The following is an 18,264-nucleotide window of genomic DNA, read 5'->3' as shown; positions in this document are numbered from 1 at the left end:
TTTTCAAGAATTGCTGTTCTTTCACATTTTTTTTATATTTGCCCCAAATAGGCCTCCATACAGGTATCTCAAGGGCCCCTCCCTATTGTGGGCCCCGGGTAATCACTCTTATGACATGGTGTAAGGCCAGGGATGAGCTGGCGCAAGTTTAAAACATCAGACGTAACTGAAGAGCAGAAAACACACAGCAATGTCAATACCACATGTAGCAGACGATGGCAGCGTGGTTCTCTGATTTTTCCATCTTCTGGCTTTTCACGTATATTGACAGATACGTTTCTTGTAACTGGTGCATTTTCTCTTGTAACTCTAGCTGCTCTTCTCTTGCTGCTCTAAAAGCTGTCTGATATTTAAGGGCAGTTTCCTGGCTGCGTGTGGTTAATCTGAGTTTTGGTGCAGTCCATGCAGCATTAGTCTCTCTCTCTCTCTCTCTCTCTCTGTGCACCTGTTTATAGGTGCTCTTGTCCTAGAGGTGTCATTCATGTGCTGGGATGGTTATTGTGCTTAAGTTAAATTGTCATCCTGGCGGCGCCACTGCTGGACATCAGTCAGCAACCGTGACTACCTGGGAATAACAGCACACCTGATCATTCACTTCACTCATTTTGTACCTCATGTGTTTGTCTGCTAGGCTTGTTAGCAGTTTATAAATATCACTGCTCAGTGAATTAAGAAATTCTGCTTTACAAACCATAACAACTAAGCTGAGATGTTAAAGTTTAAAAACTATAAACTAACTATACTATATTTCTTTATTTACACCATACTTGTACTTCTTTTTGTTGCAACAAAAATGCAAGTAAATGGTGATATTTGAAATGTATGATTTGTAAATAGTGATATAACATTTAAAAAAAAACTTTGAACGTGCTGTAAATAGAATTAAAAAGAATGAAAATAAACATTTGAAAATAAGAATTTTTAAAATTCTAAAAAATAAAAATATACAAAAACTATGAAAAAACTGCTGTGATTAATCATAATTAATCACAGCATAGTGATGCGATTAACTTGATTGTTTTAATTGATTAACAGCACTTTCATATATATAACATTTTTATAAAGCACTTTCAAAGTGCTGTGCATAGAATTAAAAAAATAAAAATAAAACACTTGATAATGAGAATGTTTAAAACTCTAAAAACATAAAACTATATACCAAAACTACAACGATTAATCACAGCATAGTGATGTGATTAACTTGATGAATTTTTTTTATTGATTAATGCCAATAATATATGTGCCAGTAATGGCAGAATCACTGGCATATATATATATAGTGCTTAACAAATTTATTAGACCACCACCCAAAGTAAGGTTTATGCCACAGCTGCCCTAAATTAACAGCATTGGTAAAAATTGGTAAAACCAAAATCATTTTTTATGTTTCTGCAATGGTTAATGCACCAATATGTAGAAGCTTTTCAACCCAAATGATATGTTTAATGCTAAAATATAATTATTATTTTTATCCATGAATTTTCAAATTTATTGATTTACAAAAAAACTGAAAAATAGTAAAGCACATTATTATTTCTTGATTAATATGTCAAATTATAGTTATTTACTTGCAGTCCTGAACAGAAAAATGAGTTTTAGTGGTTGAATGTTATGTTTGATTCATTTCTGACTTCTCAGAGAAACCCAGTGAGCCAGCTCAAATTTGGGTTTAAAAAGGTGAATTCAGTTTGAAATTCCTCATTCCTGTTCAAAATGGTAAAACGTGGAGAGCTCACTGAAAATGAAAGAGTTCGCATTAAAGCACTTCATGATGCTGGATGGTCTCTGAGACAGGTGGTCTAATAAATTTGTTAAGCACTGTGTGTATATATATATATTAGGGCTGTCGCAGTATACTGGTATTGAGATAACTGTGGTATTAAAAAATAAAACTTCTGGGGAGCAGGTGGCCTAGTGGTTTAAGGTGCTCCCCATGTCCCCGGGTTCGAATCCAGCCTGAGGCCCTTTACTGCATGTCTCTCCCCCACTCTTGATCCTGTTTCTGACTCTATCCACTGTCCTCCTCTAATAAATGCCCAAAAATAAATCTTCAAATAAATAAATAAAATTTCAATATCATGTTAAAAATATGCATATGATAATATTGTGTAAATGATCTAGTGCTACTCCAGTGCTGTCACTAGCCCTGAACATTTTGAATAGGTCCATCAATGTAACAGATCATCAACTCCTGCTCTCCTCTAACCTCTGCGCCCCTCGTTCGTGAAACCGTCCAGCCTCACCTCACTGCTCTCTCTCTCTCCATGCGTGCAACCAGCCCACGCACACTGGGAGCCCAGCAAGACGTTTAGAGAAAAAAACGTTTTCTTTTTCCTCGTTCACACAGCACTTAACGGACAGGATGTAGAGATAGAGCCCTACGTCGGACAGCTAGCACCCTACCTGCCCATTCCCCCTGATTTCCTGATCATTAACACCTGCTTGTACGGTGTGTGTCATCCCTCCCTCCCACCTGCACCCACAACATGCGCGTCCAATTCCTCCTAAAGTCTGACCATTCACGTAAAACATGGAATGACAGAAGCTGCATTCAGTTTAAGAAATTATAAAATTGCGTTACTTAAGCACTGCCCTTGACAAATAAGGTTTTTTTCACCGTTCTAAACCAAGTTTTCTCACTGAATGAATCAGGAAAGAAAAGTCTCACATCCTCGTCAGCCATAACGCTCCAAAAACATCAGCAGCTGGCAGCCTGGACTAATTTAACTGGACAATATTGATAAGAGTAACATCAGGGTGATATTTACAGACTTTATGTACACACTGTTTGTTTAAGCTGTAGGTGGAATTATTTTCCTGATCATTGCTCGCGAGTGCCAAAAAGCGCAGCGCTCCATCAGCTCTCTCTGAGAGTTCGTTTTTACTCTGTTTGCCCCTCTCTGTCTCTGTCCCTGTCCTTGTCCGTAAATTAAAGGCTTTATGAAAAGAGGCCAATTTTTATGGGTAGAAGGGATTTCCCCTCAAATAACAGTATTATGGTTCAGTATCTCTATGCCAGTCCCTTCCTGTGCGTCATGAGGCGCATCAGAGCAGTGGAGATGCTCATACTGTATGTCTGCAGCGCTATGAGGAGCGTTAAAGCTTCTGTGCGCATTTAAAGAAATTATTAGACTGTGCCCTGTTTACTAACTTAAACAGTTTTAGTACAGGCAAAAATTAAATTCAGACCTGATCCCAACACAGCCCTCCAACTCGGTTCTTTTAGTAGAGCTAACAGGAAAATTCTCCTTAAAAGCTGCTGCAGGTGCTTTTAAAACATGTCTGTAATTAATTATTTCCTAATGTGTTTATAACCCTATGTTTCTGACACTGTTTTGGCATTATGATAATGTAAATCCTGTGTGGTGGATAAGTTCATCAGTCAGAGGTGGAGCCATGGGGGGGCTTGTGGGGTCATGGCCCTAATGTTTTCTCAAAAGCCCTGCTTCTTTAACTCTGGTGAAAGTACGCTATCTCTGATTACTGATGAATGTAAAAAGAAATATCTTGGATTTTGATAAAGAGATTGACCCTGCAGATTACAGCATGGAAATTTCATTCTTGTTGCCAAACTGACAAAAAACCAGAATCAGATTTTTTTTTTACTTTGAAAAGTTTAAAAGCACATGCTACAGAATAAATAAAAACCTTACTATGAATATTTCTGTATTTTTTAAGAAATATGACCCTCCGCAATGACACAGCAGCTGCAGTACCTCCTTACGGTTATTTTGAGTGTAATTCATCTACCAAAAGAGAGAACACAACATAAATAAAGTGAAAGATAAATTTGATTAATTGTCCCATTATTATTTAAATTTTTATTGATATTATGATAATATCATTATCGTGACATTTTTTGCCCACGATTATCGTGAAGTGAAAATCTGATATCGTGACAGCCCTAATATATATATATAAATACATATATATATATATATATATTTATATATATATATATATATATATATATGTTTCCTAAATAAAATGTTCTTCCTAAATAATGAAAGATGGGATTCAATCAGAGATCAGGTCTGATCAAAAAGATCTCCACCAAATGTCATTTGTCTGAAATTGTTGCCACAGTACCATGAATTTGTGACTAAACTGTATGTTTCATGAGTCTTCATGTTTGAGAATTATCTGTCTGTTATGTTGTTTCCACTGTATTTATTAATCACTGATTTCCAGTATGTTATAAAAGTTATGTTCAGGTCATGACTTTTTTTTTTTTAAGGTTTATTTTTGGCATTTTTGTGCCTTTATTTGATAGAGAAGGATAGTGGATAGAATCGGAAACAAGGACAAGAGCTGGGGAGAGACATGCAGTAAGGGGCCTCAAGCCGGATTTGAACCCAGGCTGTCTGCAACATGGGGTGCGCCCGAACCACTTGGCCCCAGGTCATGACTTTTTTAAATCCTTAACTGAGATCTTGAAGAAATGTTCATGTATTTGAATATTTACACGAGGATATTAGGTCAAACTTATGTTAAATTTTGGCTTTTTTATGGCTTTTATTGTGCATAGATGATGCTGATGAGTTTAATTTATTTGCATTTTTTTTAATCTTTGAACAGAAAATGACTGAATCAAACCTTCAAACTGGGAGGAACACTGTTTCAGATTTGGTGTCTGGGTTCATAATAGTTTGTTTACATTGTTTTCAAAAATGACACATGAACACAAAAAACAAAACATGACAGGCTTTATTCACTTACTGAGAAAACCAAACATTGTCTTTGATACTACAAGCTGATAAACTGCTATAAACACATTCTCATAGCCAAACTCGTCTGTTTTTAATGAAGCAAGCAAAGCTGAAGGAAAGGAATTAGCACGCAAGTTCACCAGATAACATCTCTTCACACTTCAGGGTGATAAATCTTTCCAAGCAGTCTTGTAAACCTTTTTTTTTTTGTGTTGTATTAAAGATCTTCCTCTGGAATTAACGACTTTTAAACTGCTCTTAAACTAATGCTAACACTAAAATTAAAAGCCATATGAACAATTCAGCATGTTGGCCTGCTCAGAGACAGCATACCTCCTCTAATCCTTACTCTTTAGGTCACATTTAAGACAACCGTGATTGTCCTCGGTTTTATGTGTAGGAACATGTGACGTCTGTTTAGTGGATTTTTTTCTCCTTTATGTAAATAATTACATCCATCATTAATCATTCAGCAACAAAAGGTAAACAATTTATTTTTTATTGTTGCCTCATTCCAAAATGTAAATCCATTTTTTATTTATGTTTATTTTGTAAAGTTAATGTGGGAGGGCTCATTGGACTACAACAAAAATGTCAGTATGTATGACAGATCCCACATGCATCTTGCTTTGTTGCTAACCCTTTAGAGCCTGAAAACACAAATTACTGCCAGAAAATTTAATTTTTTTTTGTAACTGAAATTTTATTTTACTTTCTAATAAAATAAAAAAAAATCTAAATGTCCATGAAATTTAATTTTTATATATAGAGAGAGTGTTTAACAAATTTATCAGACCACCCTAACCCTAACCAAAGTAAGGTTTATGCCACAGCTGCCCTAAATTAACAGCATTGGTAATTACCAAAATAATTTTTTATGTTTCTGCAATGGTTAATACACCAATATGTAGAAGCTTTTTAACCCAAATGATATTTTTAATGCTAAAATATAATCATTATTGATATCCATGAATTTTCAAATTTTCTGATTTACATTATTATTTCTTGATTAATATGTCAAACTATAGTTATTTTATTGCATTCCTGAACCAAAAAAAATGAGTTTTAGTGGTTGAATGTTATGCTTGATTCATTTCTGACTTCTCAGAGAAGCCCAGTGAGCCAACTCAAATTTGGATTTAAAAAGGTGAATTCAGTTTGAAATTCCTCATTCCTGTTCAAAATGGTAAAACGAGGTGAGCTCACTGAAAATGAAAGAGTTCGCATTAAAGCACTTCATGATGGTGGATGGTCTTTGAGACAAATATGACAGGTGGTCTAATAAATTTGTTAAGCACTGTGTGTGTGTGTGTATATATATATATATATATATATATATATATGTATAAATCTCATTTGATACCTTTGGTGTTTTTGGTAACTGATAATCTACTTGAGGGCATTTTTATCATTCATCAGATTGTATTCAGAAGGTTTGTTTTTTTTAGTAATTTATGATCATATTGATTAGATAGAGGTATCATAAAAGTATGTATGAAACATGATACAATGGGCATTAAGGGGTTAAATGGCATCTAGTGAGGGCCAATAGTGGTCCTTTCAGGGGCCTGTCCATTTCTCTGGGTGGGCCTGCAAAAAGCTACTGACATATCTTCCTACAAAGGGAAAATACATTTCTTACTTTGTTCTGTTTGGATGTCCATTAATTTTAAATGGTTAATTTTGTCAGTTAAAGCTAAAGATGATTTAGTGCTGAGAAAATAAAAGAGACATTATAAAAAACTGTGGAAGTTTCCCTTTGATAACAGAGAAACCCCCACGTTAATACAAGGTGGAAAAGGGGTTTAAAATACTTCAAACTTAATTTTTAAATGTTAACGAAGTCTGCTGTTTGCTGATGATACTGATCCTTTTTTTTGCCTATCTTCTTCCCTTTTTTATAGCCAACCAATGATTAATGCAGCTGTGTTTGTGATAAGACTACATCTGGAGCTTATGCTGGTTAATATGCAACATAAAAACAAAAGAAGTAATTAGAAAAATCAGTTTTTCTGAAGTTCCTGTTTTTCACTTCCATCTTCACTGTCTGACCCTTATTTGTAAAAACAAAAAGGAGAACAGAGAAGAACATGATTAAAATTGTAATACCGATATGATTTTATCAAAAACACCAACAACTAAAATAATTATTCATTTGCATGAGGCTATTATTTTAAACTTTAATGCATCCTTTCACAAAAACTACATTTCTTTTGCTTGTATAAAAATTTGCAGACATGAATGCAACATGTTTGTTCTTTTTGCTCTTTTAGAGATTTATTGATGGTGAAGATTAATTATTTCAGTACTCGTCTTACCGTCGAGACAGTCTGGAAAGCCGGTTCCACATACTAAATTGAGGAAAAAAATACATGAGTCACAGTCTAATATAATCAAAAGAATATTTACAATATTAAATGAAAACTCTTTTTCACTGACCTGCCTTCTTGATTTTGGAGTTCTAAAATGCGGTTCCTTGAAAAGACAAAAAAATCATAAATTCAGAAAGCAAACTTTAGTTGACTAATTGATGTATGATTTAGTTTATTTTGTCCTTCTCAATACCACATGAGACTTTAAAATCTTACTTGTATTTTTTCACAATGAGAAGACAAAAGACCGTAAATATCACAACAGTAGCGGCCACTGCTGCTGTGGGAATGATGATGTGGTTGTAGTTTTCTTTACCTGCAGACAAGACAAAAAGGAAATTAGTGGAGTATTGTAGGGTTGAAAGTAGAAAATGAGGGTCTCCCTCAGCTTCAGTGGTTGTTTTCTCTTTTGTATGTTTTGAATTGAGATGTAAGACATGTATTTTCCTTTTGATTCCTACAGAAGGATAAGTACACTAACGTCATTTTTTCAATCAAAATGATCTGCTTCAACAATCAAGGCAATAAATCGAATAAAAAGTTCTCACGTTTTACAAAGAGAGTCATTGCTGCAGACGATGTCTTCCCTCCATTGAAAGTGGATGTGCAGGTGACGTCACTGTGGTCATCCTTCTCCTTGGGAATGAATGTCAGGACAGACTGGACCTCCCAGTTTCCAGCGTGGATTTCTCTGTTGACCTCAGTGATGCTGTCTGCGGTGCCCCTGCTCCATGTGAGTTTAGGGGCCTGATAGGGGCAGGTGTGGAGGACTGTACAGGTCACAGAGAAGGGAACTCCTTCAATTGCTACCTTTGAGTGAGTCAGTGTGGGCTTTGGGGGATCAGCTGTGAATGAGAACAGAAACAGGAGTTGGTGGCAACAAATAAATCACAACCTAAATTTGTGAACTCTTGGTGACTTACGGAGCATTTTCAGATCACAACAGTCCTCCACGAAAGAGAACTTCTCCAGCGTACTCGCCGCTGTTGGTGTCAGTTCAACCCGGAAGCAGAACGGGCCGTTATCATGATCTTTAATTTCAGAGATTCTTAAGTTGCAGTTGCCCTGACCCAGATGGCCCAACAACTCTGTGCGCCCCTTGAAGCTTTCCAAAACCAAGCTGTCATCTTCATGATAGATGCGCTGATTGATGTCCTTTGAGATATGCCAGATCGCTCTGATTTTGGAGGTGGGAAAGTTTCCTTCAGGATGGGTGAAGGAGCAGGGAATCACCACGCAGGATGAAACCAGAGCATTCAGCTCTCTCACAACAGTGGCCCTCCATTCTCTGGTAAACACAGAGCTGCTAGAGGCTGAGAGAGAAACAGCAGTGTTAACAAAATACATACTTCTCTTCCTCTGAGTGTGAACAGGAATATAGCTACAGTGTTGTTAAATACCTGCCAAAAGCAGACCCATGATCACCATCTTTGTGCCCATGTCCATACTCCTCTGAGGTTTTAGTGCTGTGATACACTGTGGGATAGATCATAACATTTGCAATTAAAATATATTTTTACAACTATCGCTTCATGCAAACTACAGAACAGGTCTAGCTTTAACTTGATTTAAACACCAAACTCTGGCATTGTCAGTATCCTTACAGTGTTTTTATAGACATGAAGAAAACAGAAATAAAATACCAACAGTAAATACAAAATATTCTATGATTCAACTTCCTGCACTCTTTTAAAATGTATTGCTTTAGTCTCTGGTTACACTATAAATTGGAACATGAGTGCGTTTATGCTCTTAACTCAGTGCTTCTTAAACAGTTTTGGTCATTCCCCACTTTGAACAAGGGGGAATTTTCAAGCCCCACCTGCCCTGATCGCCCCAACAAAAATACTGACAAATCACACATTTTTAAATTTATTGAGCTAACACAAAGTAATGTAGGAGGCCATTTGTGCCTGACAGGTAACTGATGTAGCCTTTACCATGCATTGTTCCTGCTGTCGATACTCAGTGAGATAACTCTAGATAACTCTTGTCATATTTTCTTTTGGTTGGCTTTTTGGTTGACTTGGCCCATCTGTCTTGTGTGTGTGTGATGCCGCTGGCTCGTCAACCTTGGTGGTCCGTATCACAAATCTACCCATATTGTTCAGAGTAGCCTGCTGCCATGTTTTGTAAAAGTTTGTTTTGTTCCGCTGCAATTAACATGCCGACGTCAATCATTAGTTTTGCACTTTAATTCCAGGTTAGATTTTTCTCCCGGTTGCCTATCAAATGCTGTTTAATAATTTATTGTTCTTTTAATTTCAGCTACATGTAGGCTATTGTGTGTGGGTGTTTTGTTTTGAGTGAATGATCTTTATTGTCAAGAAGGAAAGGCGCATTAAATTGAATATTTTCTCCCGTGTGTCGCGCCCCACCTGTCAGGTCTCCATTCCCCACCAGTGGGGCACGCCCCACACTTTGAGAAGCACTGCCTTAACTGATCATTTTAGTGAAGATTTCTTGCATAAACTGCCCTTTAGAGTAGTGAAAGAGTGTTTCACCTATCTTGGACTTAAACTGTCTAGGAATCCAAATTACTTGGATACAAATTACTTTACAAATATAATTTCGCTGAAGCTAAAGAGAAACTTAAAATTAATATTGAGAGCTGGAGGTTACTGCCCCTATCCATGATTGGACGAGTAAACGCAATAAGGATGGTGAGCCTACCTAGGTTCCTTTATCTTTTACAAAACCTTCCCATATACTTAAATGCATTTTTTTAAACAACTCTACTTTATCATATTGCCATTTGTATGGGGTTATAAATCACATAGGATATCCAAAGCTCACCTACACAAACCCTTTGAAAAGGGGGGCCTTGAAATCCCCGTTTTTAAACACTATTACTGGGCAGCCAACTCCCAGGCTCTCACATACTGGACATATGGTGAGGCAGAGCCTATGCCACCAAAAACTCCTCTCTTCCTGCTCTCTTAATTTCCCCTCCTGCACTTGTTTATAAATCAAACAAAATTTCAACTTGAATAATTCCCTACGTATCTTAAACCAAATCAATGTGGCTCACCGAACTCCTAGTGACTTTGTATATGCTCCCATATGCCTGAACCATTAATTCAAGCTAGGACAGCTAGATGGGGTGTTTGAGGTCTGGTGGGATAAAGGCATAAGGACCTTCATAGATATATACAATGATGGAAACTTTGCTTCTTTCACTCAGTTAAACACCAAGTTTAATCTCCCAAAGTCACACTTTTTTTGTTTTCTCCAGATCAGGCACTATGTCAAGGAAAATTGCTCAAATTTTGAATCCTACCCTGAACTTAGTTCCTTCCTTGGCATCCTCTTGCTCCCTCCAGACTCCAGGCAGCTTATATCAAAATTTGTGGACCTTTTTAAATTTCAGGTGCCCTCTGATTACATCAGAGAAGCCTGGTCCAGGGATTTGAATATAGAAATACCCAGATAGAAGCACTGTCTCAGGTTCACCATTTTTCTGTCAACACACATCATAGGCTAATCCAGTTCAAAGTAATGCATAGACTGCATTACTCCAAGACAAAACTTAACCTTAGCTTTCCATCGGTCTGCTAAAGGCTCGCTAGCACATCTCTTTTGGTTTTGCCCTGTCTTGTGTAATTTGTGGATGTCAATTTTTGAGTGTTACTCAAAGGCCTATTCCAAAGACATTCAGCCCAACCCATGCTTGGCTATCTTGGGATGCTCTTTAGAGACTCTGGGACTGGCACACGACATACACATGGCTCTTCACCTGGAAATGGTGGTTGCCAAAAAACTTTTTCTCCTCTCCTGGAAGTCTACCTCACCAACAAGCTTCTCACACTGGATTAAAGACTTTACTGTATGTCATTCAACTGGAAAGATTAAGCTTATACAAATCAAACACAAAAGACAGATTTGAGAGAATTTGGAGTCCTTTCTTGGCACTGTACTATATCAATCCAAATCTATAGAGACCTTTTCTGCTTAGTATCATACACTTGGGTCATTTCACCTAAAATGTCAGGCTTCATTATTGTGACACAGGTTGTAAAATGTTTTATGTGACTGTTTACTGGCAGCCTTCTTTTTTTTTTCTTGTTGCCTTGTTGGTTTTTGTCATCAAAGTCACACACTTTGAAATTATTATTTTTATCAGCAATCTTAATAGTATCAAAATAGAACCAAACTGCTAATGCAACAACCTGCTTCTAAATGAAATATTGAAAGAAAGAAAGAGTACATAAGCTATCATCAGTAAAAGTTTGATTTAGTTGCAAGAATCTTACCTGATGAAGCTTCTGTCACACTGATCAGAGCGCTGCTTTTATAATAAACCCCTGTCGCTCTGCTGCAGCTTAATTAACAAAGACATGAACTCTAGATTTAAAAGCAGAAACTAAAGATCAGATTATACACAGTCTGTATGCATCATTGCATGGGAAAGAAAGCAGATGTAAAAGGAACTGAGGTGCTGTCTTTTATTTATGGATGTGACACTTTTATGCTTGGATGCATTTTGGTAAATGCCTTCACCGAGGGCAGAGGTACTGGTGAGTCTTAACACAGCGACCAAACACCAGCCCTAAAAGTCAAATACGAGTTTAAGAGTTTTATTCCAACCAATGTTCTCAGACTCAGAAATCCCCCCCATGTTTGCATGTAGTTCTGAGAAATCAGCAAACATTTGCAGGTTTGGGTCGGCTCTGTATCTTCAGATTTATTTAAAAAAAAAAAAAAAAAAAAAACCCAGTAAATTCTTTATTATCTATGGCAGTAGATATCTTCTCCCCCAGTTCCATCACTTTTTTTCATCTATAGTCAAATAAGATAATTACTTGGGTTAAAAAGCAAGTTTAAGCCATCACTTTTTATTCCTATTGTCAGTGCTGTTAGATAAAAGTTTTCTTCATTTGAAAAAAAAAAAAAAAAACTATCCTCCACTTAAGTACAAAGTCAAGTTCAGAGAACAATTTGTGCCTTTTCTCAGAATCATAAAAGTTCTTTCTTGCACACATCCGATAGAAATATACAGACAAAAATTAAAAGTTGACAATGAACATTTAAAGCCGACTGTTTAAGTGTTGGAAACAAACCAATCGTTGTGACTTGATATGGATCACTTCAGGGGTCAATTTTTCAGTTTTTAAGGTTTTCTGGGGGAATTATTTTTCTAAGCAAGACTGAGAAGAGCCACAAGTCATTACAAAAGAGACAAATGTGTATCACTGTCTAAATCCACTTTGCTATCGAGAGCAAAGCAAATGTAACAGTACATGTCTCTGCACTAATACTTTGTGACGTCACTTTAAAATGACTGATACTTTTAACAATGCAGTTTCATCTTCATTATTTAATTTTGCTGTTTTTGTCCTCAAAAGTTCAGAACTTCATGCACACAGTCAGAAACAGTGTACTGTGACTGTGAGACCACACCTCCCTTCCTTTGTTCATCTCTGCTGATACTTCCCCCACATCTCCTTTCATCTACCCACATATACAATGATCATTTCTAAGTTGACCGGCAGCTCCTGCTTTCATATCTAGAGTTCACATCTTTGTTAGGTGAGTTGCAGGAAAGTGATTTTCATAGAAACAACATCTCTGATCAGTCTGACAGCAGCTTCATCAGGTAAGAATCTTGTAATTAAATCAAACTTTACTGATGGTACACATGGTGTACTTATCTGATTTGAAGGTTTATGGTTTAAGAACTGTAGATTGTTAGCTTTGGGTATATTCTGTGTGATAGTGTTTTACCGAGTTCAAGACCAAGACAAGATTAAGACCATAAAATCAATTTTTAAAAACATGCAAGGTTGAATAGTTAAAGAGCATTCTCTCTTTAATTTTAGTTTCCTTTTTAATAAATCTGACATAAAAACAAGGTTCCTGCAACTCTTTCAAAGCACAACATGCAAAAATCTCAAATCTTAAATCAGTTCAGCAAACTTCTTGTAAAAAATAAACCCTTGTGTGTATTTAAAAGCCACTGACAAGTCTGGAATTATTTTGAAAATCTGAAAATGAGATGTATTGATGTCTGAGTTTTTGCCAGTGTCTGACATCCATCTGCAGCTGTTTAAGTCAAATTATTACATTAGGACGATCAAGTTTGACCCCTGCAGGCCAAGTACACCTCATTTTGAGCTAATTTATTCAAAATGGCGGATATCCTGTCGGAAATAGAAACAAGGTACCACAGGTTTTTTTTTGTTTTTTGTTTTTTGTAGATCTCCCCAAGATGCATCTACACACAAAATGTCATAAATCTCACTAAAACTGCCCTTTTTACAGTGTTTTGTAGAAGCACCTAAGGTGGGGCTATTGAAGCAATTCCTGGGTGACATTTTTAGAACCTGTATCAACCTCTCATTTTTTCACAGTTCTAGTTGCATGACAATTTTCATGCAAATTGGGGCATGTCTAATGTCCCAAAAATAGGCGAGAGTGATCACAAAAACACCAACGAAAACAAAATGGTTCTTGCACACTCAATCAGGAACAGTTCAACTGAAAATGGCATCACATGCCCAGCCTGAAAAAAAAAATCAGTACAAAAATGATTAAACAATCCAAGCTCACCACCATGAGTAAACAAACAGGTGTGGTCACTAAAGACCACAAAACTTATCCTCATCTCCCATTCCCAAGGCCCATTTCATTTCATGGGAAATGAAGATTTAAAGAAGAGCTTGGTTGTATTTAAGAAACGTAAGAGACTGCAGCATTTTGCGAAGCTTTTTGTTGTTTTAGCAAGTGCTTCTCCTTATTAAAACATAAATGAAGTTGAAGGATTGCAGATCAGTGCTGGTCTTGACCGATCTTGATGGAAAAGTCTGGGACCGAGACAAGATCAAGGCATTAAAAATGTGGTCTCGAGACCAAGACTGTTCTCAAGTACTACAACACTACTGTGTGACTGCGTTTAAAGGAATATTGCAATCAATCAAAAAGGGAGTGTGGGGAGTTCATCCCTAAATGAGTAGTTTTTATATTGGTAGTACATTTAATATGATGTTTCAGATCTGTATAAAAGTACCATAAGGACGTTAACAATGCTAGCATTTATTGTATACACAAAAACCTTGATGTAGGACGGCTGGTGTTAAAGGAATTTCAACTTTAGAACTGTTAAACTTGATTTAATAATGTATCCCACAGTATATCACTGCACTAAATCTGCTGATGCGTATGGACATGGACAAGAAGATGATGATATTGTGTCTGCTCTTGGCAGGTACTGTCACATTTCAGTTGTGTTGTTATTTACACTCGCAAAACAAACTACAAGGAGAAAGCTGTCTATTTAAAACCCTGCTGTTTTTCTCTCTCAGCCTCTAGCAGCTCTGTGTTTACCACAGAATGGAAGGCCACTGTTGTGAGAGAGCTGAACGCTCTGGTTTCATCCTGCGTGGTGATTCCCTGCTCCTTCACCCATCCTGAAGGAAACTTTCCCACCTCCAAAATCAGAGGGATCTGGCATATCTCAAACAAAAGGGAGGAGCGCATCTATCATAAAGATGACAGCTTGGTTTTGGAAAGCTTCAAGGGGCGCACAGAGTTGTTGGGCCATCTGGGTCAGGGCAACTGCACCTTAAGAATCTCTGAAATTAAAGATCATGATAACGGCCCGTTCTGCTTCCGGGTTGAACTGACACCAACAGAGACGCAGACGCTGGAGAAGTTCTCTTTCGTGGAGGACTGTTGTGATCTGAAAATGCTCCGTAAGTCACCAAGAGTTCACAAATTTAGGTTGTGATTTATTTGTTGCCACCAACTCCTGTTTCTGTTCTCATTCACAGCTGATCCCCCAAAGCCCACACTGACTCACTCAAAGGTAGCAATTGAAGGAGTTCCCTTCACTGTGACCTGTACAGTCCTCCACACCTGCCCCTATCAGGCCCCTAAACTCACATGGAGCAGGGGCACCGCAGACGGCATCACTGTCGTCAACAGAGAAATCCACGCTGGAAACTGGGAGGTCCAGTCCGTCCTGACATTCATTCCCAAGGAGAAGGATGACCACAGCGACGTCACCTGCACATCCACTTTCAATGGAGGGGGGACGTCGTCTGCAGCAATGACTCTCTTTGTAAAACGTGAGATGCTGTCAATTTATTCACCTGTTTATCCTTTTAATGCTCCCCTCTTCTTACTTTTTCACAAAGCTTCTCTATATTTGATCTACAGGCGAAGAGAACTACAACCACATCATCATCCCTGCAGTGGTAGGGATTGGAGTAGCTCTGATCTTTGCAGTCTTCTGCATTTTCATGGTGAAAAAATACAAGTGAGTAATGCAACATGTTGACATTCATCCAAAGACAAAAAAATACTGTTTACCAATACTTATTTTCATTTTGTCTGCTTTAGGGCCCGCATTGCAGAGCTGCAAAGACGGGACGGCAGGTAAGAGAAAGTTAGGATCTCAAATTCTGTTATTCATCCCCTTTATAATCCCTAATCCTGATTTCTGTATCACTTAGCATGTGGAACCGACTATCCAGGCTGTCACACAGGTCAGATAAAGTTGCTGTTTCTGGTTATTTTCCATTGAATAAAGTTTGGAGGGAAACTGCTATTATAGTGCGTGTTATAAGTAATTTTCCTGATTTTTAAAACATTTGTTGCATTTTTCAGAATGCGTCCTAGTGGCCCAGGACCAAATCCTGAACAGGGGTAAAATAAATATCATTTCTGAGTCTGTCTCTCTCTGGATGAAAAGCATAACTGTGGGGAAGCACTATAAATTCACTGAAGTTGTCAGTAAACACAGCACCATTTGCATACTATTGCTGGAGTATGATGCCTTTCTGTTTTGACAAGATCTAGACATTTATTTTTAAAACGAACAAATTTGCATGGTTTCTGTTCTCCTTTGCCCCCCGCAGGAGGTCTATTTGGAGCAGATTTTCAAGGTAAGACTTAAACATTCATGCACGGCAGCCCACGAGTGAGTGTTCACAGTTAATACATCCCATTTTCACAGTTACATCTAAATAAAGCTTAGAAGTTGACATTTGTCATTGTGAAACTTAGCACATCAGAATTTCAGTTAAGCTTTTTTTGCCTCAAACAGAAGGAATCCAGTGGACACGGTGCAGCAGATGTAAGTTTTTTTTTTATTAAATCCAGTATTTAAATCCAAGCTGTTTTTCCCCTCAAGAAGGTGCAAAATAAATAAAGTTTGAATTGTTATTTATTTATGATTTTAAAAAAACACACAACTGCTTTTTATTTTATTTTTCAAAACATGAAATGACTGAATTCATTTAAATTTATTTTTCCCACAGGCCAAAATCCTGCTCCAATGAGGCATTCTCTAAGCCTCGTTTCCCATCACCCAAAAGGTGCTCCTCCCTAACCTTACCAACAGATTAAATATTTAATTTTTTTTACATTGCTCACTAATGCTATTTTCTTTTTCCTGCTGTTGGGCCTCAGCCAGCCAAAATCGATGAATTACAACAAGGTATTAAAATATCTCCATAAACACTGAAAACAGCACACAGGAACCATGAACACCTGTGATAATGACGATCTCTCTCTCTCACAGGCCTTTGACCATGGTGACATGTCCATGAACAACACAGATTCAAACATCTATGGAAACCTGTGAAAAAAACCCTCAGAGAGGCACGCGGCAGTTCTAAGCCTGACGTTATCGCTCCACCAAGCAGCTTACGCTTATTTTTGTCAAGATTATTGTGAAATTTGAATTCGGTTTTATGTCTGTTACATTCTAATGTTGTTATAATTGGTGACAATGCCTTCTGCACACATAATTATGCTAGCTTTTGTTTATCAGAATTGCTTCCACCTCACAGGCTGTGTAACACGGCCACAGTGAGAATCATGAAAAGTAACACCATTAGTTTATCACAACAATAAGATATTGATTGATTGAATAAAGTGATTTTTTTGGGAGCAACATACAAAAGACTGTACCCATTTCTTTTAAATTGAGAGCTAAGAATATTAGACTGTCTCACACATTGGCTTGATCAACATGAGGTTAACACCAGCAACTCAGAACAACTTCTTACTTCTTAGAATGAGGAAGAAACTGATGGTTTCAGGAGAGGGGGGGCAGAAGCCACCCTAAACTATTTCTAAGTCCCTGCAACAACAACTATAGTAAAAACAGTGACTTATTTGGACATGTAAATAATTATCTTATCTCAGCTCTAACATGGTATTCCTTGGAATATTTAGACTTTGTGCCCACACCACCACCACAGTTTTTTTATTCTTGCATCATCTACTAGGAACATTGGATATAAATTTGCAACCAGCTATTATCTGTCATATTTACATGATCTTGTCTAGCATTGTTCATAAATATACACTGCTCCCAGTGTATATATATATAGCTGTTTATTTCTGTAAATAGTTTTGTTGCATGTTTGCTGACTTAGTTAGGATGGCGATGACAAACCTATCCATCCTCTGTACTGGTTGCCAGTCAATCAGGGCTGATAGAGGTGATAACAAATCATGTGAGAAGTTACCACCCTAAAGTAGTACAGGTTAATTTTGGATATTTGTTTTATTACATGCATCTGTGCAGGCAACTAAAAATATAAATGAACAATTGGACAACTGATTGTTACTCTAGGTGTATTAAATATTTAGAGAAAGCTGTAAAACTGACAATTTGATTCAATCTTAGCTAGATCAGGGGAAAACATTTTTCAGTGTGTTTCTTGTCACTCTGGATATAGACCTAAAAATGTTTTAAATTCGTCAGCTGAGAGGCTCTATAGGTGGAATTAATGTTACATGAACTAATGTTTACCATAAAATGACTTTACAATGAAGTGAAAAAGGTGCTAAAATAGAGAAAACGTGTACATTTGAAATTCATTTCACAAATAAATCTGAACAGTCCACTGACTTAATTGTTAATCAGTGACTTTTAACAGGGATTCGTTTCTTTATTCAGGTTATTTTTTCATTTTTAAAGTCTCTGATTTAAAACTCTTCACAGAAAGCCAGGTCTGTATCACACTGCAGTGTGGTGGGTGTCTTGATTCCTCCACCCATTAAAGGGAAGTGACTTTAAATGATGTGTGGTTTTAACACGTATTTTGTGCATCTTTCCTCAACATTCAACTCTAGAGGTACGTTATCTGACTTTACAGAAAGTACGCGGACAGCCCGGGTTCGAATCCAGCCTGAGGCCCTTTACTGAATGTCTTTCCCCCGTTCTCATC

At 37.2% G+C, this 18,264-nt stretch overlaps 2 protein-coding genes across 2 annotated transcripts; one reads left to right on the top strand and one right to left on the bottom strand.

The window, feature by feature from the left end:
• Nucleotides 1–6,113: 6,113 nt before the first annotated feature.
• Nucleotides 6,114–11,477, bottom strand: LOC121504807 (myelin-associated glycoprotein-like). Its single transcript, XM_041779870.1, has 8 exons — nucleotides 11,335–11,477; nucleotides 8,482–8,557; nucleotides 8,005–8,394; nucleotides 7,630–7,926; nucleotides 7,298–7,397; nucleotides 7,149–7,184; nucleotides 7,028–7,060; nucleotides 6,114–6,762 (listed from the first exon to the last, which is right to left on the bottom strand). Exons 2-8 carry the CDS (start codon nucleotides 8,525–8,527, stop codon nucleotides 6,750–6,752), a joined length of 915 nt encoding a protein of 304 aa, XP_041635804.1. The 5' UTR covers nucleotides 8,528–8,557; nucleotides 11,335–11,477; the 3' UTR covers nucleotides 6,114–6,749.
• Nucleotides 11,478–12,541: 1,064 nt separating this feature from the next.
• On the top strand, nucleotides 12,542–17,950 carry LOC121504064 (myelin-associated glycoprotein-like). Its single transcript, XM_041778657.1, has 13 exons — nucleotides 12,542–12,677; nucleotides 14,210–14,285; nucleotides 14,383–14,772; nucleotides 14,851–15,147; nucleotides 15,239–15,338; nucleotides 15,422–15,457; nucleotides 15,535–15,567; nucleotides 15,689–15,727; nucleotides 15,940–15,966; nucleotides 16,128–16,157; nucleotides 16,342–16,398; nucleotides 16,493–16,520; nucleotides 16,605–17,950. The coding sequence occupies exons 2-13, from the start codon at nucleotides 14,234–14,236 to the stop codon at nucleotides 16,665–16,667; spliced, it is 1,152 nt and encodes a 383-aa protein (XP_041634591.1). The 5' UTR covers nucleotides 12,542–12,677; nucleotides 14,210–14,233; the 3' UTR covers nucleotides 16,668–17,950.
• The last annotated feature ends 314 nt before the right edge of the window (nucleotides 17,951–18,264 follow it).

The sequence above is a fragment of the Cheilinus undulatus genome, linkage group 22 (genome assembly GCF_018320785.1).
Source record: "Cheilinus undulatus linkage group 22, ASM1832078v1, whole genome shotgun sequence".
NCBI classification, from domain to species: Eukaryota; Metazoa; Chordata; class Actinopteri; order Labriformes; family Labridae; genus Cheilinus; species Cheilinus undulatus.
Note: the sequence above shows the minus strand (reverse complement) of the source record. Positions and strands in the feature narration are given on the sequence as shown.

What these genes read in the sequence shown, in the direction of transcription:
- LOC121504807 (XM_041779870.1), bottom strand. Translation starts at nt 8,527, where the DNA reads ATGGACATGGGCACAAAGATGGTGATCATGGGTCTGCTTTTGGCAG. An exon ending in CATGGGTCTGCTTTTGGCAG is followed by an intron (nt 8,395 to 8,481) that starts GTATTTAACAAC and finishes TTTCTCTCTCAG; the next exon opens with CCTCTAGCAGCTCTGTGTTT. An exon ending in TTGTGATCTGAAAATGCTCC is followed by an intron (nt 7,927 to 8,004) that starts GTAAGTCACCAA and finishes TCTCATTCACAG; the next exon opens with CTGATCCCCCAAAGCCCACA.
- LOC121504064 (XM_041778657.1), top strand. Translation starts at nt 14,234, where the DNA reads ATGCGTATGGACATGGACAAGAAGATGATGATATTGTGTCTGCTCTTG. An exon ending in ATTTGGAGCAGATTTTCAAG is followed by an intron (nt 15,967 to 16,127) that starts GTAAGACTTAAA and finishes TGCCTCAAACAG; the next exon opens with AAGGAATCCAGTGGACACGG. An exon ending in CGTTTCCCATCACCCAAAAG is followed by an intron (nt 16,399 to 16,492) that starts GTGCTCCTCCCT and finishes GTTGGGCCTCAG; the next exon opens with CCAGCCAAAATCGATGAATT.